Source organism: Cyrtonyx montezumae, unplaced genomic scaffold (genome assembly GCF_038088225.1).
Source record: "Cyrtonyx montezumae isolate F1298 unplaced genomic scaffold, pur_monq_1.0 scaffold_36, whole genome shotgun sequence".
NCBI lineage: Eukaryota > Metazoa > Chordata > Aves > Galliformes > Odontophoridae > Cyrtonyx > Cyrtonyx montezumae.
Window position 1 is genome coordinate 10,011,841 of NW_027072041.1, and position 23,692 is coordinate 10,035,532.

The following is a 23,692-nucleotide window of genomic DNA, read 5'->3' on the forward strand; positions in this document are numbered from 1 at the left end:
AAAAACACACTCAGACTCTCAACTTCAAACAGCAACTCAGCTGCTTCTTGAGCACAGCGTGAGTGAACACGATTTTGTCAATTTGTTCCATCTGTTCAACTTGTGTAGCTAATACAAGTCGTGGGATCTGCTGCCAGCTCATGTAAAGATCACAGCCAACACCTATTCAGTCTCAACTGTTATTTTCCTCTTTGCCACCCTTTAACGGGGAGGAACACCTCATGGCACAAATTTGGATCATATTTAGAACAGGAAGCTGCAGCCCGGTACAAGGGGGCTCTGTGTGAACAGAGGACAAACCGCATGTCCAGGGAAGGGAAGGAAAAGGCCAGGGGGTGGTGGCGGCGGTGGAAATCACCAGCCCACCTCACAGCTGCACTCAGGAGCTATAATGAAAACCATCATTACAGATCTGACTGGTTAGCTACAGCTGTGAGGAGATAAGAGTGAGGGAAGAGAAAACATGGCCTGAGTGACATTGCCTTGGGGCCGAGGTACCACTGACAAACACTTCCCCCACTCCCTTAGAAAGCTGCCTCCTGTGCTGTCTACAAAATTGCTCCCACTGGTAAAGCCAGGAAGCTAGGAACAAAGTGACGCAACAGGCCTGCCAAAACTGCCACTGCACTCCCCTGGCACCTGCCCAGACTTCTTCAAATCACCAAAGGAACTTCACAGGCCCCTTAACAGTGCTGCTTGGTGGAGCCCTTTGATTGGGGAAAACACTACCTGAGACTTGCAGTAATACACATCAATCCTGAACACAGTCCAATTCCCAGTCTCTCAGGAAGCAGCTAGGTGAGAGCATTTCTGCTATCGTAAGTATCATCTAAGTGATGATTTTGGGAAGCAGGCTGTGAAAAAAGCACGTTTAGAAAGGAGAGACCACCAAAGAACAGCATAACTTTCACGTTACAGGAAAAATTTCTTCCTTCAGTATCAGGAGAACATAAATTGTTATTCTAACCAATATCTGGGGAAGAATTTCCAGACTAATATGTAGTTCATGTCACAGGGCTAAACTAATACATAAAACCAAATATACTCTGCGTGAAACCTGACCAATCTGTGTTGCAAGGTATGTTAAAAAAGCACAGGCATGCTTTACATTACAACAGTGAGAGGAAATTCAGCTCTTTCATATCTCCCCTTCACTTTTAGAAAAGTCTGATCAGCCCTCAAGCTCCACTTTCTTTTTTATCTCTATTTCTCGGAAGGTGTAATTTACAACTTCGGGTTGTATTATTACAAACCCTGCTGAAACTGGAAGTTTGAGTAAGGACTATCCAGATACCACTCTAAGTTGTGCCTCAAAATTTTGAATTTCAAAATTCAATCATTAAAATTTCCTTGAAATTAACAGCAGAGGCACTGCTCGCAATGCTCATTTTTATCATAAGCTGTTTCTACCAACGATTCAAAAGACTTTTAATGTTCTAGAAAGGTAACTGCCATTAGTGAAAGGTTTCTGTTGATGCCTTTCTTCAGATAAATCTTTCAAAAATAAGGGAATTCGTAAAATGTTACATGTGAGACCTCCTCAGATCAGTAGTGACTTTTGCTTTCCAGTTCAGAAGGAAGTGAAATCCTCCAGAATTATGGGTGATGAAGGAATTCCTACTTACCCATGTGAACAGTTGGTACTGTGAAATATAAGATTACACTTTGCAAAAACAAACCTAATTACAACTCACCAGGGACTTCAAGCTACCTCATTTACATTCAGTCACTTACGAAAATAACATTAACATTTCCAATTTAAATGAACGATCACTGCTAACTTTTTTCTGTTGCATTTTCAGTATCAGAAAATACATTAATATGACTGGATACCGGGAAGAAAAATACAGGGAAAACTGCAAGAGCAAGTGTGTCAGCACTCTGATAGCACTGCGCTGTAGAAAAACTACAAGTGTACAGCTAAAACAAGGAGGCTGTATTCATAAAGAATTGCTTTTGTTCATACACTGTTTCTTCCCTTCAGTCCATTTTGTAAACTGCTGAACAAATGCATAAATGTCAGAAGGCCATCTTGAACCATTAATCTCCACAGTACTTAACTCACAGTGAAGACAGTAGGAATTAAACACATACTTTAGAAGTCATCCCTACTTCAATTATCCTGCTCTCTTCAGCACATAAAAATGCAGCAGCTGACTATTCCCATCTCATAAAGGATACTCCCTCAATCCAGATTAAAACTCCACCCCATTTGTAAATTCTGTTTTCATTCTCCCTTCTCTTTACTCCCTTGGTTTCAGTCCTAGTTGGTAATGACCATATACCTTTCCGTTCATTAGTTTCTGCACCTTCAGATGATCCCTTAACCATGACAAGAGTGACATTTTTTACTATAATAGTTCACTTTTGCCCAGTGTTAATGCCCTGTATCCTTCACTACTTCGTAAATGCAGTATCTGTCAAGACAGCCCTGTCTCCAAAAAGCAGCTAGCTCCTTCGTTCTAATTGTGCCAGGCTTGAGGAAGGTACAAAGAGGGTAAGGACAAAGACCTAAACACAAAGCAGTAATCAAAATGATTAATTTGAAACCTGTGCATGATCAAAAGGCAAAACAGTGTGCCTTCTGTCACAGAGCTGGCACAACCACTTGATCCACCCCAAGTGAGGGCTTCATGGAAGCATCCCTGACCACTCCCATGTTGAATTTTAGCTCCTTGAATCCAGGGTACCAAGATACCCACAGTTCCTCTAATGGGAGAACGGCAGAGGGTAAGGAAGGAAGACACGTAGGCTAAAGTGGACTAGAAAGGAGAACAGTAACACTCTCAAGACTAGCAGAGATGTGGAAAGGTCACATATGAACATGTACAAGATATGAAGGCACTGGGTGGTAAAGAAACATGAGGAGAGGATTAGAAAGAGGCATAAAAACTGGAAGCTAAGAGGTGGTCTATGAGAGGAGGAACAGAAAAGCAAGCAATCCCAGAGCAACAGCAAATGAGCCAGCCTCCAGCATTTCACTGTGCAGGGCCAACAAAGTAGCACGGGCATCTTTTTCTAATTTACCACTGTCAGACTGTGCTCAAGTTCAGCACTAGTAAGTGAAAATCCTGAACACAATCTTCTCAGATTTTCATCTCACAGGTTCCAAGGGTGGGACCTATTTTCCCTACTGCGGTTATTTCTTGTTTGTTCAAACAAAATAAATAAAATAACAGCAGCATTATAAGAGAGATCAGAAGAGGACATAGAAGATGCTTGCTTAGGAAGCTACAGAGTATATTAAGCTTCCAATGTGGCAAAACATATAACTTGTATGGAATTTAGTTTCTACTGACATTGCCTTTCCTTACTTACGTGAGCAAAATATTTTAGGTGAAGCTTACAGTAAAGAGACTGTAATGTATGGATCCAGTGTATTTTAAAAATAGAAATAAAACTGATAGCTGAGACTCTGTTCTGCTTGATTCTATCAGCGTATTATATGCACAATAGACTTGATAATTTTACTGTACGTGTCCCTTAGATGCCTCTGCTTTCCCAATACTGCCTAAGACATTTTCAGAGGGGAGACATTACCCCCAAAGGCTGGTAGTTATGTAAATGTCTTCTAAGAATTGTTGGCTGCATCAGTCATCCGTAAATAGTTTACGTTAAAATATACAGTCTCACCAAGTCAGCATAATTTATTTCTCTGTTGGCAAAAAGTTTGCTAAGATTATTGCAACAAAATGGCAGAGGTAAGACGGGCATATTTCTAGGAAGAATGCATTTGCTCACCACACATAACAGTTTAATATGCTGAGATGTAACTGTACCATTTATTTTAAATGCAATAAAGTTATTTTCTCTCAACGTGTATCTTTAATCATCTTTAATATTAATTAATTATCTTTAATATCTTTAAAGATATTAAATTATATCTTTAAAGATAATTAATTAATTATCTTTAATATCTTTAATAAGCTGACACCAGAATAATTACCATCAGAGTACTTGAAAGGCTGTGAGGCTCTCATATCCCCCCCTCACACCCCCAAGCCATTTATAATTCAGCTCAGAAAAAGCAGCACAACAAAAAAAGTGAAGACACTTGACTGGAAATCTAGAATGTGTGCTGCACTCATGGTCCAATAAAATGCCTAAACCACACTGAATTTTATTCATGCCAGCAGTCCCAGCTGAAGCCAACAGGATCACTCGTGCTGAAAGTTAAGCCCTTGCCAAAATACATCACTGAACTGGGACTTTTCATTTACTGTTCTCAAAACACTCAGCAAACATTTATTTTCCCAAGACATTGGGCCATATTTGGCCACTAATTTTAATCAGAATTTCTCACTAGTTGTTTGGAAATTAATGGCACAAGATTGCCTCTCATGGTTATAATCTTTAAAAGCTTCAAAATTGTCTTAAGGAGGGGTAAATTTGGCCACAAAGAACAGAACTGATGAAGAAAACAGTAAGTGCATTTGAACTCAGATCAGAACCTAAGCACCTTCCTGTCGTAAGCAGTCTTTAATTGTGTGTACATATTGGAAAACAGAAATATTATTACAGTTAATAAGAGCTTGCTATTGCAGAACGAAGAAAAGTTTGTGCCCTTTTTCTCTTACCTTGCAGCCAGTCTCGAAAATAGTGTAACCACATTTTGGGAAGCTGCCTGTCCTCTTCCAGCAAAACATATGTCACATTGCTGAAACTTCTGTGCAGTTCATAAAGTAAGTGCTGGACATTTGGATAGTCTGCTTTCTGTGTCACAATGTACATATTGTAGAAAGAAAAGTACTTGAACTGTGCAGCAATGAAGTCATATTCCCGTGTCTCCCGTGGTACAATGTCTGTGAGATCTAGTCCATCTCTCACCCGGGTAGTTCCATAGAGGCTGAGCCCAAGTAAGCCCAGGAAAAGAAAAATAACCACAACCTGCAACAACAACAAAAACAGAAATGCATTTAGTTTCAGGTTTCTAAGGAAACTAACAATTCATAACTGTACACTACAGAACCAGGTTCAAAATTAATTCCCATCACTACACACTCTTAAGCCTGTCTTTCTTATCTGTTGGTTTTTTTTTTCATATATGCATCACATAAACACGAATTAGCTAAGCCTTGAGTTTATTGAAAGGTCTCTAGAACATGGATGAAAAATTTATACAGTAATAAAATTAAATAGTGGCTTTAGTTGCATAGTTCACAAGCTTATGTTACTGAAAGTCAACAAAATCCCTTTTAACTTACTCACCTTTGAAGCTTTGTGACTATTCTGCTATCAAGATAAAACTTCAAGTATGAATATAGCTGCAAAATTACTAAGAATTCCTACTGCAAAATAATTATATTTATTTCTTATGTTTATTATTACTGTCAGGGTGATTTTGCTTGCAGACAATGCAGAAATCTATTTTTGACAAACAGATAAATTGTTCTCTGATTACCTTAGCTTTTGGTTTTAGGAGGAATGGAGCATAATGTTTTTCTGCAAAAGTTGAGAGCGTCCACTTCGTACAGGGTGGCTCAAGGCAATGCACACTGGAGTCTGAGAACTGGGAAAGCAAATCCCTTGTCGAGCTCGTGCTTTCTGGGCTTTGGCAGCTAAGGGTATCTTGAGTCACTGTCACAGGCTGTACTGATATTTCTGAGCGTGGCTCTGCGGTGGTGTAGTACACTTGCGTATGAGGATCATATTCAGTGCGCAACTGCACTGTAGACTGCATTGTAATCTGAGTTTCATGTGCAAAACTGTGACTGCTGTACGGGGGTGGAGGACTGTAACAAGTATTGTCGTTTTCTGCATATGCTTGAGGCTCAATCTGAATCACTCTAGTGACACATGGACTGTAAGAGAAGAGGAAAACAGCTGCTTACATTCTTATTTTAATCAGACCAGGCAGGATAATCTGCTTCTGCAACTTCCAGATGGTTTACATTAATTATCATGCTTTGACATGAATCTTCTGCAACTCTAAATGCAGGTGGTTCTTAGACATGGTTTTAACTGTAAATATGCACGGATTTCTCAACAAAGCAGAAACAACCATTTGTCTGTAGATATTGAGATACACTCATAGAACTCAATTAATTACTTATACATGCCAATCAGGTCAATAGCCAGGTAGTCACACACAGTCTGAATGCTCAATGTGTATATGAGTTTGCATTCCTGTGCTCATGCTGAGAATTAGGCTATTTAAGTGAAAATGTAAACACATAAAGTACTGAGTTCTTCTGTTTAGAACAACTAAAGTAACTGTTAAATAATATTTGGGCCTTCTGCATGAGATCTCAGACCTCTGGGAGGCAGCTTGAAACCACCTGCTGCACACTCACTGGATGTTTTAAAAATGAAGTAAACATATGAAAGCATGCATAGGCATACCCCAGGTAGGATGGGCTAAATGAACATACAACATTTCACAAGTATTTTTTTAAGCATTATTTTATTTTAGCCTATGCAAGAATGTAATATATACCTAGGTAGTTTTTTTTTTTTTTAATTGACAGAGATAAATCTCTTCCTGTAAATAAGAAATGACAAACTGATGACAGAAAATGATATATTTTTCATCAAATGAATACACCCTACCAGAAAAAAAAAAAGGAATTCAGAATGTTGCTTACCTAAACAAAACAAGCTGTCATTAACTGAATTTCCTCATATACAAATAGGCTCAAATTCTGACAAATGTTTGGTGCAACTATCGGTGGTAGAATAAATGGACAGCCTGATTGCCTCCTACTTCTGAGAATTAGGCCTCCAAAACTAAAACACATTAAGTCAATCCAATGAAAATACAACTTAATCAGAAACAGAAAGCGAGAGCCCAGTCATGCCATCAATTCCCTGTTCTAACCACTCACTAAAACAAATTTTGGAAAGTGCTTTCTCTCTTTGATATCAGAATCAAAAGATCAAATACAGAGAGAGACTGATCACAGTAGCAAATGCAATTCGGTCACTAGCAATATGATCAAGACAATAAAATATTGACCTCACTGCAGTGAACACCTACTCTTGACAAGGGACAGTAGCACTCATGACCATAAAAGGACACACCTCATCAATCAATGTCATACATTCTCACCTTGTAAAACAGCAGAATATATCCAGCCTCCTGTCTTCTCGACGGTAAAGGTCCATGCTCAGTATAGCAGGAAAAATTAGCAGAACCATTGCAAAGTTGAATACCACCACAACTGCTGCCTAGAGACCAATCATAAGAGAAGCAGTGTTGTTACTTAACTTCATGCAGGCCATCATTCTTACACAGCATTAAATGTCCTTTCAGTTCTCTAGCTTACCTGTTAGATGCTTTCAAACCTCTCCCCAAGGTAACTGGGAGGTATATTTTTACTTTCCAGTTTCATTATTGTAGTCCCATTGTAGTTGACTAGTTTATTTTAATACTAGACTTCATGTGTTTTAATTTGTCTGTGCCCAAAGATGTAGCAGCACCATGATTTTTAAAGCAGAAAAAACAAACTTGATAAATCACTCATCTGTCTAAGATTCTGCTCCATTCAGAGTCTCCCATTATAAAAAAGGTGGAAGCATAAGCAAAGCTGGAATTAGGACTGAAGTTCTCACATTTAAGAGATGTTATTTAAACAGAATAACATTAAAGCGCATTTTAAAATCAATAATGAAGTAAAGGTTTAATCAAATTCTAATGAAACTGCTAATATCATGCACTTCAAGGAGCTTATAAGTCCAGTAAGAAAAAAGCATTATGGGAATATCTTATAATATTTTCTAAGAAGCAGCAAAATTAATCCAATAACACATAGGAAATCTATGTATTTGTGTTTATCAAAACTTGATTAATGATCCAGTCTAACAAAACAAGTCTTAAACCGGAACAAAAATGCATCTTAAATTGGAAGAACACTTGATTTAATTTGTTAAGAGAACACTCAGAAAAAAAACAAAAACTCCCTACACAACCACCTTCAAACCATACTTCTTCAAATCCTTTCCCACACACAGATTCTCATGAAATCTCCATGAATATATGAAACACAGCATTTATTGTTACTATTAATAGCATTTACTTGCAACGGAGAATTACTAAGGGCTCTATCTGTCAAATAGGGAAACCTGAGCACAGGTAAGACTGGTGGGATAGTAAGAAATACACTGAAAAAAAACCAGTGGTTGAGTCATCAACAAGTGAAAAAAAAGCAACTGAAATCCATCTATTTTAGACCTCCTATTTTATTAAGTAAGCAACAAGCAGTCTAGTTTCATAATGAAATTATAGAATTAATAGAAAGAAAAATAAATGAAAATCAAGTGGTGTACTCAATATAAACGTGCCGTCATGCCTCCAAAATAATTAAGTAGCTGTTTATGATCTTGAACAATCAGACCTAAAATTCTGTAGCTGAAGAGATGTTCATGTTTTAAAAATTCTTGACTTATGGTACTACATTTTTCTTTTACCCTTCAAAATCAAAGTATTAATCTTCTGAATGATTTTTAGAGTTCTGAAGCTGGAAAGTATGATAAAGAGACTAGATACTACTTCTGTGTTTTCTAAAAACGTAGTAAGTTATTCAAATACTGCCTTGTTCATTCAATCACAAATACATTGAACACAGAATAAGGTTTTACTGATGTTTCTCTTTTGCTGTCTTCATACAGGTCCTGCTCATTATTTGTAGACTTAACTACTGCTACAGTGTTTATCTAGTACTTAAAGTTTAATATTCATTTAACCATATTTGAGAGAAAAGATCCAGTAACTGTTTCATGATTTATATGCAGCCACACAGAAAGGTACCTAAGGTCATAGCTAAGACTTCAAGATAAAGTCATTTCCTTTTGATCCTCACCAGAATAAATTGAATCTGTCACAAAAACAAACGGCTGTTGTTGCAAACAAGGTGTTTGCTGGACCTGATTTTTAGATTTTTACAAGTACTTCCTTTATAGCTACTAAACCACTGAAAATTCTATCACCCCTGTGACATGAATAATCAGTTGTGTCTAACAAAGTTGTTCTGTCAAGTTTTATGGAAAATGTTAAAATGTGAAGTTTTACTGGAAAAAAAAAATCTCAGCTGAGGTCTGACAATAATTCCTACCCCTTCCTGAGTAGCTGAAGAACTAATGGAAGTCCCCTATTCCTGGTCTATGAAACTCTGCAAAGAGTTCATACCTTTTCAGTTCTCTCTTTAGACTCCAAAATCCTTGAAACTCAAATACTGCCATACCTTAGAATGAATACTTAAGCATACAGCACAGATAAAGCTAGTTAGCTACATTCACTTCTTATTCTTAATGAAGAATCAAAACGAATGCAACTAGAAATAGAAAAACTGCTTATTAGGATGGCATTCCTCCTAGGATTAGATAGATTTTCCAATGCATCCTACCACTGCTGTACTACAAACTCCAGACATCAAATGCTTTTAAACAATCCCCTCTGTTCTGATTTGTATTTAAACAGATCCCTAGAGCTTAAGACATTTCCAGCCTGTTGCAGGCTTTTTCTCTCTCACCTACTTCACCAGCATTTCCAGGTTGCAAAAGCACTCAGCTTTCAAAATTAGACAGGCAAAACATTTGCTCCTTTATCAGTTCTGTCTGTTGTCTTGTCAAAAGACTCCCCATGACCTGACCAGGTTCAGCACATTTCCCAGTTCATGCTGCCCATTCCCAGCTCCAGCAGCATATGGAAGTATGCAACACAAGAGAGCAGTTCAAGGTCAGATTTGCAGAGAAGGAAGGAAGAACTAGTGAAGGTGACTAAGTCTGTGGCATGACACATCAGCCACCACCTCCCCTCCCAGTACTGGTTAAGATATCTGATGGCTCGGAAGGGAAACACAAAAAATGCAATCGTGGCCATATTCCCAATCTATAATGATTACATTCACTGGAGAAGTGCCAACAGTTCTGTAATAGAACAGCTTCCAGTGTAGGGGTAATCTGCTAGCAGCACTCAGGCTGAAAGCATGCTTAGGATTTTTGGGAAAAGGGCACCTACTCTTATCTCTTCAGAAAAGAACGATCAAATGGAAGAGCCTAAGAAATCAACGAAGTTTAGATTAGTATTAGGGGAAAACATATAATAAAAGTACAGTAAAACATTAAAGGAAACGAGATCAGTTGGAATGAAAATAATATCCCATTAATCAGAAAAAATGTTGGTCATTTTCTGAGAAATTTGCTCTTGATTTTGCATCTTTTCATAATGTACAGCCTCAAAATATTATTGCTGCTGCAACTGTTAACTGAAACAGAAGAATGGCAGTCTGTGTTGGAGGCAGCAAGGGAGAAGGGAGCCAAGCTGGTAGGCTGGGGCCCTGCTTAAGGTATGTGCTGCTATTTGCCATTCCTGGCAGCCCACCCAAGGAGAATGGGTGTGCTGTATAGCTAGAGGTGACGAACAGATGAGGAGGTCTGTCAGGGAAACTTCCACTCCACAACTGCCTATCTGCGTCTCCCTCCTGACAGCACACAGACTCACATCTCCCCCTTCCTCTTCCCCTAAGGCTTTCATTTTGCTTGTTAAATTATCTTGTCAAGAGCAGGGAAAGCTAAAAGATGTGGGTAAAAGGAGGGGGACAAACCACTTCTGCAGAGTAACATAATTGAATGAGTTTAAAAACTGACATTCTTTCTCTCCACAAAACCCACCACCACCACCTGGTAATGCACTTTTACATTTAGGAAAAAAACAACTTGTCATTCTTGCTGTGAGGGAAAAAGTTACTGCTAAGATTTGTTGGGCAAAGTTCCACCTTTACTCATTACTGAATCTACACCATCCCTCGACTGCTGGGGAGGAAGTTTCCACTGTAAGCAAGGAAAGTTAGGTGAATTTTTATGAAGCTGTGCATTCTCTTTTTTGGGGCAGAATTTATTCCATAAAAGTACCTGAACGTTTTGTTCAAGGAAAGAATTAGGCATGATGGTAAGTTACACTCTGCCAAATCTCCTTCATTTACACCCAAAACAAAGAACAATACTTAAGACATTCTTACTGTGAACTTTACTTCGGTAGAGTTCTTTGATTACCTCCCTTTATCCCACCCACCCACAATTTTAAGAAATGAAACACATCTGAAAATTCAGAATCTAATCCTTCAAAGTTCTGAGCATTTTCCTATAGGTGATCATCAGGACTGAATTATTTGAGAAACTATTAACTCCTTGAAGCCTAAAACTGTTACAATAAGGGGCTAATTAGGTCAAATGAAAAAAAATGCAGTCAAAAAACTAACACAGTCTCTAAACACATAACAGAACTAACTTTTAAAATCCCACTTTCAAAATATATATATTTTTTAACAATTTTTTTTAACTTTTTTTTTGTTAACTCAGCAAGAGCTAAATCTAGTAGACTCCAAAAACAACAGCAAGCCTGCAGAGTTTTAGTTCCATGAAGTAAATGACCAGCTCAGGGCTATCAATGAAATGCTTGAGCTGGCAAACAGAACAGAAGCCGATAAAGAAGCAAGCATTGATATGCAAAATATGAGTTTCCAACTAGAAGATGAACTTGTACAGGAAATTGTTTATTCTCCCTCAGCAGCTGGGTTATTTTACAGATACTGGGCCTCAAAAGTTACAGAAACTTTGACAATTATCTTGTATTGTTTTAAGAAAAGTGAACAAAGAGTAAAATAAGGTCAAGAGCAATTCTTTTTCTAAGTCCATCTGTTAAAAATTCACTATCTAGATGAGAAGAAGGTGGAAATCAAACTGCAGCATTTCATTGGTTTCTGAGTCTTGCTAGGAAGCTATCAAAGATGGCAATGAGTTCTTTAAACAAGCCCAAGACAGAAAGAAAACTATAAGTAAAGAAATCCACACATAAATACAGAACAACCATGAAAACCTGCTAAAGTTATCTGATTCTGATGAAGCTAGACAAAGCAGGTAATACATGTTCCTTTCCAACAATAAGGGATGTTATTTTAGTGGTTCCTTATTTATCCACACATTTTCTAGTTCCAATAAATCTTCAGTACAGGTCTTCAGCTGCCCTTTTTTGCATATAGATTACAGATGCAAGTGAGGAAAGTTTGAGTCATTGAAACATTAGAAGCAATCCCACATATCAATTCTATATTAATCACTACCTTATAACAGACTTTGATCACAGTGTTTTTATTCTGAATGATGTCGACGTTCTCACATGATTATACTGAAATCTCATTGGGAACTTCTTGCTTGCCATTTTATTCTGAGGACAGCTTTTTTGTTTTCTGATTCAGTCTACACGGTGACAGCAGGCAAGAAGAAAATACCTCAGGATAGGTACATTTAATTTGCACTGAGACTACAGATATATGCAGCTGTTGTCTCCACTTACTATCCAAAGGCAACCATTCATGATCTGATGCAAAGAATGAGATAGGCTCAGCAAAATCTGATTAAAGAAAGAACTAGTGTTGTTGGTTCCCATTCAACAGCTTAGAGGTATGATTAGGACAAAATGGCTAATCTCTGTTGAGTACTTCTTTTGAGATGTGTTTAAGCTGTAGTAACTTCTGCAAAAGCATAGTTACTACTATGACAGGAAAAGAAGACTTCTCCTCCAATTCCTGGTGAGGATGTCCAGTATGCTATTAGCTGTTTAAGGTCCATATTGGATGGCTGAATCTGGACCACAGATTGAGAAGTTACAAAACGCTTCTTGCAAAGTATTACACTTCAAAAATACACTTCACATATTGATACCAGTCTTTGCTTCAATTATAATTTACTGTTATGTCACCGATAGAATAGACACCAAGGTTTCAGCAAGTCAGCAGAGCTAAATTCTGCTAACCACTCAAGATTCAGCTATAGTTTATGTGCTACAGATACCTGCTGAACTGTGCAGCAAAACAAACAGGCCTTTACTTCCTCCATTTTCAATACCAAACTGTCTATTGAGATGAAAATGGCAAATGAGTTATTTACACTTATTGGTCATGCAGCTGCCATCACCAACAGCTTACTACTTTACAGCTTAAAGCACACACATCTAAATCTCTGGCAACAGCAATAATTGCCACACATATTAAGAAAAACTGCAACCTTTGCTTCCTCTGGGTAGCCAAGGGCACCAGGAGAATGAAAAATAATTGGAGAATCCACGCTATAACAGAAGAAAAATGACTACTGGAAAAGTACAGTTTGCCTGTTCTACACAAAGGTCAGGCAGTGCTATAAATCGCTTGTGTGTCAAAGCAGTGTCTGATAGGAACCTCCCAAGGCTTTCTTCAAAGAGCTCTTATTACTAAAAAAAGCTTTCTTAAGCATTCTTAATATATCATCCTTCTGAAGGCATATTACCAGAAACAAATACAAGATGACAGAGGGAAAGAGGAAGAAACAATAACGTTTCAACCCATAAAGTTCCTGAATGAAATAACTGAATTCCCACTTAGGAACATTAAGGTATTCACTCAAGTGCAGCACAATGCACTTGAGTGCAGTACGATGCAGTAACAATCCAAGTCTTTCTAGGGACTTGTTTCCTCTTAGCTGCACACATCTTGGTTCTTGCACTTAACCCAAATGTGGAACGGCAGTGCAGTCTATCTGCGAGTAGAATACAAGAGAATCCACAGGAGGAGCAGAATGACAGCTGCTGCTACTAACCAGATCTATGGAAAACCACGATTACATAGTAATTCAGCGGCCTGCCGAAGCACTGGATGTGGACTTTGCTACTGTTGCTAACAAGTATCATCACTGGTCTCCCACAAGTGGACACCAATAAGAGCTAACAAAGCACGTAAACTTACTTGGAGTGAAAATGCTCGTAAGGCAGGAATAGGGATTAAGGCAGCCATAAAGAATGCGGTAACATTGCTGATGGATGTAAGGGCAACGCTTGCTCCTGTTCGCTTCAAACATTCACCCGTTCTGTCCTGCAAAAACAAAAACAAAAAAAGGAGGTACATCTTAAAAGTCATGCGAATAAAGAGATGTCCTGGAAGTGAAAGGGTCATTCTACATTCTAGATACAACACAGCACTACTGAAAAACTATGACATGGAAATTCCAAATACAAGTGTGCATTTAAGAGCATATCAATAAAACATACACTAAGTATACCGTTCAGGAGAGAAGCAGGTGACACATAAAATACCAATTTATTTTTAGTGTGTAGAAAACATTATCAAATCTGATTCTAGTTTCAAAAGAGAAAACTAAATTGATACTGTCATTATATCAAATATATCTGTAATTTAAGTAGGATGTACTGTCTGCTGATGGAGTCAATGGATGTTCATCTGATACCATTTTTCAGACAACACAGGCATGCATTAACACCATAGACTCATGATTATAAGTCTACATATCTTGAAGTACGCAACAAAAAAACAACAACTCCAAAACCAGGAAGTACTTATTAAAAAACAACAACAATCACCCAAAGAAATGAAGAGAAGCAACCACTGGAGACTTTCTCAACCAAATAGGATACAGTGGAGTACCAATGAAACGACTGCATGCTGACCCACCCACAAACAGCTCAGGGAGGACACTGTTTGCACAGGGAAGACACTGCTTGTACATAACAGAATGGGCAAATTTATGTTGTTTTTAAGTTATTTGCACTATGGATATGAAATCTTGACTGAAGATACAAAGGTCAATAAAACGAAAAATCTCAGAAGTGATGACGTTTAGATTTCATAATTTCAATGTTATACTTTGAAATGTCATGGCCAGTTATAAAGAATAGGAAAGAAAAAGAGGACAAAAACACCTTAAAAGCACAAATTAAAGACATAACAAATAAAGATAACACATAAAAATAATTTAATTATATTTGTTTTTACTCCAAAACTGTGCTCTGTTATTAAAAGCATTCCATCATTTTAATGTCAGACTCACATAGGAGTTTGTTCTGAAATTCACATTACTGAAATACTGAGTAAACTTTGGGTTATGCAAACCAGAGAAAGACCTCTACGGGGAAAAAAAAATAAAAACAAAAAACAACACACAACAAACAAAAAAAAAAACCTGTTGCTTTTTTAAATCATTACTAACTCATTATAAATTCAGTATCTCCCTATAGGAAGCCTTTCGTTTAACCCCAACTTCCCATTTTCTCATTACCTCAAATGGAATTCTCTTATTCTGTCCTGTTTCACTAAATGCATGGGCCAGAAGGAAAACATCATCTACACCAACTCCGAGAGCAAGAAAAGGCAGAACCTTGGGGGAAAAACAAAACAAGCAAAAGCAAAGATTTCTTTTATGATCTATCATGCACCTTGCTATTGCACAAGTAGTTGAAGTAACTTTAGCATTATACTCTTGACTTATAATGGGACACATAAAAACAAAGTATACAGAATCAAATAATTATATAAACCAAACAGAATCTGTCTTTTTCTTTAACACCATTCAACAGCATCATCACTTAATTTCTCACAGCTCAATTACTAGACAGGAGAAAGGCACAAATGAAAATCAGCAATAAAAATAATCTGGCAGTTTATTTTCCTCAAAGATTCAGATATGTTCATTCACTAACAAAGTACTAGTAATCAGACTTTTGGCTCCTAAATACCTGAGTTGTGGCAGCATTAAAGGAAATTCCAATCAATGAGCATAGACCCAAGCCTGCAGCCACTGACAGTGCAACCAGCAAGACTCCTGCCAGCCCCACGGCACCCTGAGACTTGGCACAATCCCACCTCAGCATTGTTAAACAGGCGTAGGCAAGCTGAAAGGAAGGGTCAGGGTGAGGGGAGAAGGGGGGAAAAATAAAATATCAAAGTATTAGAATGGATCCTTTCTTAAAAGTGATATCTCACTCTTCCACATACACATCTTTACAAGCATTTTTAAACAGAAAAGACATATCAGATATTTACACTGAAGTAACAAAACTTTACAAACTGCATTTTTTTTAATTCAAGGTATGAGAAAATTGTTCTGGACTATTGACTTGTAAGAATAAAGCAGATATTTAAGCCATGCTCTACTTCTTGTGACAAATAAATACAATTTGTTTTATTACCATTAGTAAGTAGCCACTAGCTACTCTGATAATGCTGACATCAGAAAATGACTTCAGAATGTCATCCAGGGTAGTTGTAGTAAAGGAAAGCACCTTCTGAGTAGAGTTTTGTGCAACACTTTGATGAACAACCTAAGAAAAGAAAAATAAAAAACAGTTGTGTATAAATTAAAAACAAACAAACAAACACATTTTCTACAGTAAACACCTGAAACTGTTTTCGCCTTTATGTTATAGCATACACCTTACACAAGAGATTTCACTGATTCGAGATGAAGTACCTGAAAGCTACTGCCTATCAAGTAAGAATCTGCTCCTTTAGGAAAGTCTACTGTACTGACAGACGGTTTCAATTTCAGTGTGAAGGTTTTCTCTTTCCATAACTTTGCTGTTGAGTAAATTTTTCCTTTAATCCAAGTTCAGCATGCTCTTCAGAGTGCTCCTCTTTCTCCCACTGCAGGGCCATTTCACAGAGGTCAGAAGCAGCACAGAAGAGGTCACAGTCTGGGACACAAAGGCCAGGCACCATCATGTGGCCTCCCCACCCGGACTGCTGCTGGGAGAGCAATCGATGGCTAGCTAATATTTTCCAGACACCTTTAGAATAATCATGCCAGACAATTGCTTTTAAATTCCAAGTAGGTCTTCAGTCCTTTCTCACTCTCAACAAAGCAGAAATGTTCAAGATATCAAACAGTGAAGCCTTCAGGCTTCTCATATGTGAATAACCAAGCAGCTTCTCAATTAAAATAAAAGACTAAATCAACTTTAAAACTCAGCTTCAGTTAAGCATCTTCTTTGAAGGAATACTATAAAAAGCCATAACAAAGGACAGTGGATCTCACAGTAAGATTTTATACTATGGTATCTAGGTTATTTTCAGTTTTACCTCGACATACATCCTCTGCCATGCTTCCAGAATTGCTGCTGCTTTATCCTCATTCCAGTTGATATGTGAAACGTATTCATATCCCTTGAAGTGCTCATACATTTGCTTAGGAGTCATTAACTGAAACATGGTTTGCAAAGCCTGGGCACTGTAACAGAGAGAAATAAGAGATGAAAGAGTTATATATAAACATTTTCAGTAAATTATTTTCATGGCATGAGATCCCAGATGAGAACCTAATAGCAGCTTGTAGGAGCTCTGTATTTTAAAGAGTACATATTCATATTAAAATTGAACAAAGCATAATTATTCTACTATGTATCTGGTGCAGCTGTATGGGTATTTTAAGTACTGAGGTTAAACCTAGTTTCACTGAAGTTTATTTCACAATTATTTTTGATAGGATCACTTTGGGTAGCAAAGAACGCAACCCTACAAATCAATTATAAGGATCATGATTAACAAGTGACACATTATAGTGAAGATGACACAAGATCTTATAGAAATAACTATCTTTATACATGCCACTGGCAATCTGTCATTAGAAAACCTTGGTCATCTTCAATCCCTGGAGAGAAATGACATATTTAACTCCTGATGTATGGCAAACTGTGAGGAATACTCAATGGCAACAACAATCTCTGGTAACTTTCCACAATATGCAACAATATCCAACAATCTTAGAAGCTTAAAGAACTATTTTATTTTTCACTAGAAGTATATGCTTTGGCTTAATTTTTGAAAGATTTCCTGCAAGAAATAAACTTACAATGTTTGGTGGAAATGTTAAAAAAAAAAAAAAGTTCAGAATTCATACAAAGACTTCCAGTAGAAAATATCTCTATTAAATATCTAAGAACTGTGCTTCATGTAGGTTACTAAATCCTGTAGTTTTCAGAATAGTTCTCTCACAGGTTTTTCCCCTCACTGAAGTCCTGACTGTCATAACTTCCATAAAAAGTTGGAAAAAGGGCATTTTGAGAAAAGTATATTCAAGATAAAATAACATAAAGAATATAGTTTTCTCCATATTGATTCTAAACAAAAAACTTCCTTTTTATTTCAAGAAAAGTCAGATGAGTCAGTACCCATATTTTTTCCCACCTTTTTCCTTTTACAGCATTTCAAGAAATGCTCAGAGTTGTCTAGTGTTTCAGACACTGTTCAATGTTAAATGTATATATGCCAAACAACAAAGCTGCTAGAAAAAAGAACAAAAACATTTCTGAGAAATGTACATTATTATTCTGAGGTTAGAAGCAGGAAGCAATGACACACTTAAGCAACTGTCTAATAAGTTTTAAATTCTGTTTTCTTGAGGCACGCACGTCCTCCTAAAAGAGTTCATAATACACATGATGGATAAATTCACATGCCCTAAGAAACAAAATCCAACACAGAAAAACTTCAGAATTTTCTTTAACTACTTGTTTCTTTACCTGACAAGTTTACCAGAACTGTTCTTCACTGTTCCACCTATAATTAACTCTTCTTGCCAATGCATGTACTTTCTTGATAGTCCGTAGCATCCACCACTCAAAACAAGTGCTACATCAAGAGGCTAGAAAAAGTCATAAAGAAGAAATTCATCAGTTGCATAATTTCAAACAAACTTGTACCATAAATCAAAATGCTGTGCAACAAAATAACTGATATTAAACATTGTCTAAGAGGTCTAAAAAGAAAAATTATGCTCAGCATCTCAAGTAGACAAATCATTCAGTTATTAATTGAACAGTAACTTTTCCAAAACCTGACTGAGACACAGATGTATAAAAGTGGGGACTATTACATCAAATTATTCACAAAGTAATTAAAACTGGCCCTACCTGAAGGAAGGAAGGCAATATTTGCTGTCTGGTATGAGCTTACAGAGCAGCAGCATTTCAGCAATGGTTATCTCTATCTGAGGAATTAAGTCTTCTGAAATGCTACATTGCCACTTTGCCATGCTTGGCCAGCAGCTAACTGCACTCTGACTCTAAACGTGGGGGATTAACTACTGCATCACAGAATGACAGAACATTAGTGACTCTGTTTCAGCAGCAGGTATCATCAGTCAATAATAAGATCTACATACTGCTGCTTCTCTCCTCCCTGCTTCTATCCTTCCCATTAAAGATACAAACTAGCACAAGAAAACTTACTTTGGTGGAATTTTTATTGGGAGCTGTGATTGGGCAATCAGGATCAGCAGGATTCAGGCAAGGTCGATCCATATAACCATGACCAACCTCTGCTTTATTCAGCATTTCTTCCCAGCTCTCCACTTGGTAGTTTATTTTCTTTAACTCTTCCAAGAATTCTAAGGGGTCAAAGTTGATCCACTGCAAAGGAGGCTTCCCTCTGCAAAATAAATCAGGGAGAAATGATTAAAATAAAGGAAGACAAAAGAAGTACTGAAAGAAACATACTTTTACAATTCGTATTTGTGCAAGTAATTGATTTTTTTTTAAAGTGTGTTTGCTTTATAAGCTATTACCCTTACCGAGAAGGTTGAATCATACAAAATAAGGCATGTTTCAATTATATTTATGTACTTTTCTGGTAGCCTTGCTGTCATTTAGAAAAAAAAAATCAGGTTTTTACAAAGTTGTTGCATAAAATGCAACAACACAAGTTAAAGATACTTCTATTTACAAACAAAGGAAAACGAATGATTGCACACCTCAATAATAAAAAAGCAGCCAACTGCTGCTTCAAAGAATTAAGGGGAGGGGAGAAGGAAAGAAGAGAGGGGGCTGAAGAAAGAAAGGGTTTCTCATAGTATCATATTACTTCTTGCTACTCCAATAATCATCTTGCAGATGTAATCAATCAATACAGCTGATCTTTGTTTATCTATAACAATACTATGCTCCTTCAAATGCCCTGACAGCTTGACTATCAACTAACAAGCTCTTCTGCTACAATGGCTGCCATTACTATCACTGTCACGTTTCTCACCCCCCACTTCTGAATTTGTGATGTTGACAGACTAGAACGGATTTTGGCTGCCTTATTCTGTGGTTCAAACCACACTGTATCTGCTTAACCAGGCTTAAGTCATTATTCCGAATCTGCCAACCAGAAAACACAAACCCCCTTATTTCCCCATCTAGAAATGTACACTAAAGGTTACGTGAAAGTAAGTAAATTGCTTTTACAGAAACACGCAAATCAGAACAGAAACAATAACTCAAATGCTAACTCTTGCATAATTAACAGAAAATGCCTGCACATACCAACAATTAACTGTCTGATGCATTCAAAGCATATAACACCACATTTATAAATTGTGAGAAACTGCTCTTAAAATTTTTTTTGTTTGTTTCTTTAGTGATCTAACAAGCAAAGGATTTTTTTTTTTGCTCCCTAGGAGGATCTGATATTTAACCCCAGAAATTTTCTCATAATAAAATTTCCAATTAATCGATGTTACTTGTAAATTAAGAAAAAAGGAGACAAGTTTATTTCCAAAAGAAGCATAAAGCCCTTAAAACTTAGTTTGAGAACTTACAGCTTCTTCTGCATGCTAGCAAAGTGAGAAAAACGATGGAGGAATCAAACTGATGCCTACAAATCATCTCACAGAAACAAAAATATATTTGTTCAACTGAAAAAAAAATAAATCCATGCATATTTTCAGGAGAGACATTACAATTTTATTTCTCTGTTAAACCAGAATGTCAATGAACAGTAGAAATGTAACGCAAAATCAAACATAGTTATAGAATTAAAATTAGTCAGACAAAGTTAAATAAAAGCATGCTTACAATAGATAGGCAGTTCCTGACTGTAGCTTTGCTCCCTCCCAGAAGCAGTCCAAAGGAGTGATAATTAAGCAAGGATAAAGATATTCTATGATCTGTCAAAATGAGAAGTGGTAAATACACAGTTAGACTAGAATATAATCTAAGAAGCATAAATTGAATTATGATTATAGAAAAAGCTTACAACTAAATGCCTGCTGTGCATACCTGGTCCATGTAACCTGCTTCTGTGATGAGTTCTCCTGATTTATAACATAAATGTTCCAATTTCCACTGTCTGTAATAAAAAGAACAATATTTTTCTTCCACAATAACTGAAAAATTATCTTGTAAATGTAACATAAATACAAAATTACAACGTACGCTCACTTACTGTCTTCAAGAAGCAAATGGCTGGAAAAGGTAAGTTTTATTCAACATAGATATACCACACCTCACATAAAAAGCAAAGTTCTTTTTATGTTATAGAATAAGATATTTTTGTTTCAGTTGTTCTAAACACTCTCTGTAAATAGAGCTACTTTAGGGCGAGCAGACTGATCAACATGATTAAAAGGGACAGAAACATGACTTTATGTATATGAGACCACTTGTGACTTCAGTTATCACACAGTGATGCAACCAAGAGAAAAGTCATCTTGAGGCTTAGAGGACTAGAACATTCCTAAACTGACTCACAGATGCAGGAGGGAAAGAAACCATTAGGCTTTCTCATTCTGTTCTCAGCTGTATTACAAATTCTACTGATGTGACTTCTGGCACTTTAACACAAAGCAGAAGCCAGGTAAAAGCTAATTGGAGCCTGAGCACAAGCTGACTCAGGCATCAGATGAAAAGATATCCTGAAAGATACTGTGTTTCACGCCTCAGAAAGCATCCTTAGGCACTTTTATCAGATGAGCAGTAACCCTGGAAGAACCACTTCTAAGGCAGATATCTCACTAGCCCTAAGCTGGTACCCTCGTAAGGTGCACTCGTAGCACTTGTTGTTGTTGGACATCACATAGTTCCCAGTCTTCAGTATGTGCACATAGCCACTCTGAAGGTCAACACTGACTACCTTCCTCATTGAATAACTGTTGCTCTACCTACTGACACTTCTCACAGATTTTCATCTCCTTTTATATACAAACTACTGTTGTGACAGTAATTGTACTAGTGCTTAGAGTCATTATGTGATTCAAGATGGTGCTTCAGTGAATGAATACACCTCTAATGTGGACATTTTTTCTATATTAAAAATACCATCAGTAGATTTTACATTGAGAGCACAGACATCACTCCTTAAGGAAGACCACTGATGAATACTGTAGAACTGCTCACAGGGATACGCTGTCAGAATCTCTTCCAAAAATACTTTACAGTGGCAGACAAATAAATAAGTTAAAGGCTCAAAAGTTTTAATCTCTTAGAAATATCTTAGAAGCAAGTGTCCAATTTTCAGTAGTTACATATCACCGAGAAAACTTTTGCTAATCCGCTTACCTGTTGTACATATAGACATGTACTCTGCTGGCCTGAAGTGCAGAGTCAAGGTGCTGTCGGAGTGCTTCTGTTGTTAGTACATTAGCTCCATCTTCCTGTGGAGTCTGAATCATGAGCTGGGGGTTAAACATGGCCTCTTCTCCAATCTTCTGCCGTGTGTAATTTAACTCCCGACTCACTCGTCCACCAACTGATGTAAAAATAGCAACAGTTTTGTATTAGCCAAAATTTGCTTATTTGTGATGATCACAATAAGCATCCTAGGTTCATAGGTTCATTAGGTTGGAAAGGACCTACAAGATCATCTAGTCCAACCATCCTCCTATCACTATCCCTACCCAACTACTAAATCAAATCCCTTAGCACCTCATCTAGACGCTTCTTGAACATCCTCCAGTCATAAAAGCTATGCCACATTCATGGATGAATCTACCTCAAAATGATCAGAGTAACTAAAACTAGTAAGAAATTTACTTTAGTAATACTGCTAAAATCATACTCATTAAGGCATAATTGCTCCTACTGTACTAAAATATTGATGTGTAAACCAAAGCCTTATACAATTTTTTTCCTATGTTGTAATGAATTCTCCTCACACAATTATGAAAAAAAAAAAAGAAGAAGAAAAAGGAAAAACTTATTCCTTTCTTTATTGAGTGTACCCTCATAAGTTTGCTGACAGCACCAAGCTGAGTGGTGGAGTCAACACAACATAAGGGAGGGATGCCATGCAGAGGGACCTGGACAGAATCAGAAAGTGGGCACATAAGAATCTAATGAGGTTCTACATGGTAGGGGTTGCACTTGGGTCAAAGCAATTCCAGGTGTGAGTAGAGAAGGGAAGAACTCCCTCAGAGCAGTCCGGATGAGAAGGACCTGAGGATCTCGGTGGACAAAAATGCTGGACATGAGCCAGAAGTGTGCGCTTACAGCTCAGAAGCATAACGGTGTCCAGGGCTCCAACAACAGAGGAGTGGCCAGCAGAGCGAGGGAAGGGATTGCCCCCCTCTGCTGCTCTGCACTTCCTGATGCCTCATCTGGAGTACTGTGTCCAGGTCTGGGGTCCCCAGTATAGGAGAGATGTGGAGCTGCTGGAGTGGGTCCAGAGGAGGGCCATAAAGATGATCAGTGGGCTGGAGCACCTCTCCTGTGAAGGTCGAGGGATTTGGGCTTGTTCAGCCTGAAGAAGACTGTGGGGAGACCTCATTGTGCCCTTCCAGTACCTGAGGGGAGCTTAAAAGCAGGGGCAGCACAACTTTTAATAATGTCTGACATTGACAGGACAAGGAGGAATGGCTTTAAACTAAAAGAGGTGAAATATAGTTTAGATGTTAGGAAGAAACTCTTTGCTTAGAGGGCAGTAAGGCTGCCCAGAGAAGCTATGGATGTCCATCCCTGGAAGCCTTCAAAGCCAAGCTTGATGGGACCCTGGGCAGCCTGAGCTGGAGGGGGGCAGCCCTGCCCACTGCAAGGGGTGAGAAATAGATGATCTTTAAGGTCCCCTCCAACCTAAGCCATGCTATGATTCTATGACTCTTCTGGATCCGATCAAATACTTCTTTGTCACAATTGCTTATACTTATATGAACAGACTGCTCCAACAGCACATTTCAAGAT

At 37.6% G+C, this 23,692-nt stretch overlaps 1 protein-coding gene across 1 annotated transcript in view; it reads right to left on the reverse strand.

Moving 5' to 3' along the window:
* PTCH1 (patched 1) overlaps positions 1-23,692 on the reverse strand; it is a 63,379-nt gene that overhangs the window by 17,949 nt on the left and 21,738 nt on the right. Inside the window, exons 3-15 of the mRNA XM_065745666.1 lie at positions 22,076-22,265; positions 20,798-20,867; positions 20,594-20,685; positions 18,986-19,184; positions 18,278-18,399; positions 16,839-16,986; positions 15,950-16,081; positions 15,497-15,652; positions 15,040-15,138; positions 13,713-13,838; positions 7,049-7,167; positions 5,402-5,801; positions 4,578-4,887 (exon numbers count right to left, since the gene is read on the reverse strand). Of these exons, the coding sequence (XP_065601738.1) occupies positions 4,578-4,887; positions 5,402-5,801; positions 7,049-7,167; positions 13,713-13,838; positions 15,040-15,138; positions 15,497-15,652; positions 15,950-16,081; positions 16,839-16,986; positions 18,278-18,399; positions 18,986-19,184; positions 20,594-20,685; positions 20,798-20,867; positions 22,076-22,206 (2,104 nt within the window). The 5' untranslated portion in view covers positions 22,207-22,265. The remainder of the gene's footprint in view (positions 1-4,577; positions 4,888-5,401; positions 5,802-7,048; positions 7,168-13,712; positions 13,839-15,039; positions 15,139-15,496; positions 15,653-15,949; positions 16,082-16,838; positions 16,987-18,277; positions 18,400-18,985; positions 19,185-20,593; positions 20,686-20,797; positions 20,868-22,075; positions 22,266-23,692) is intronic.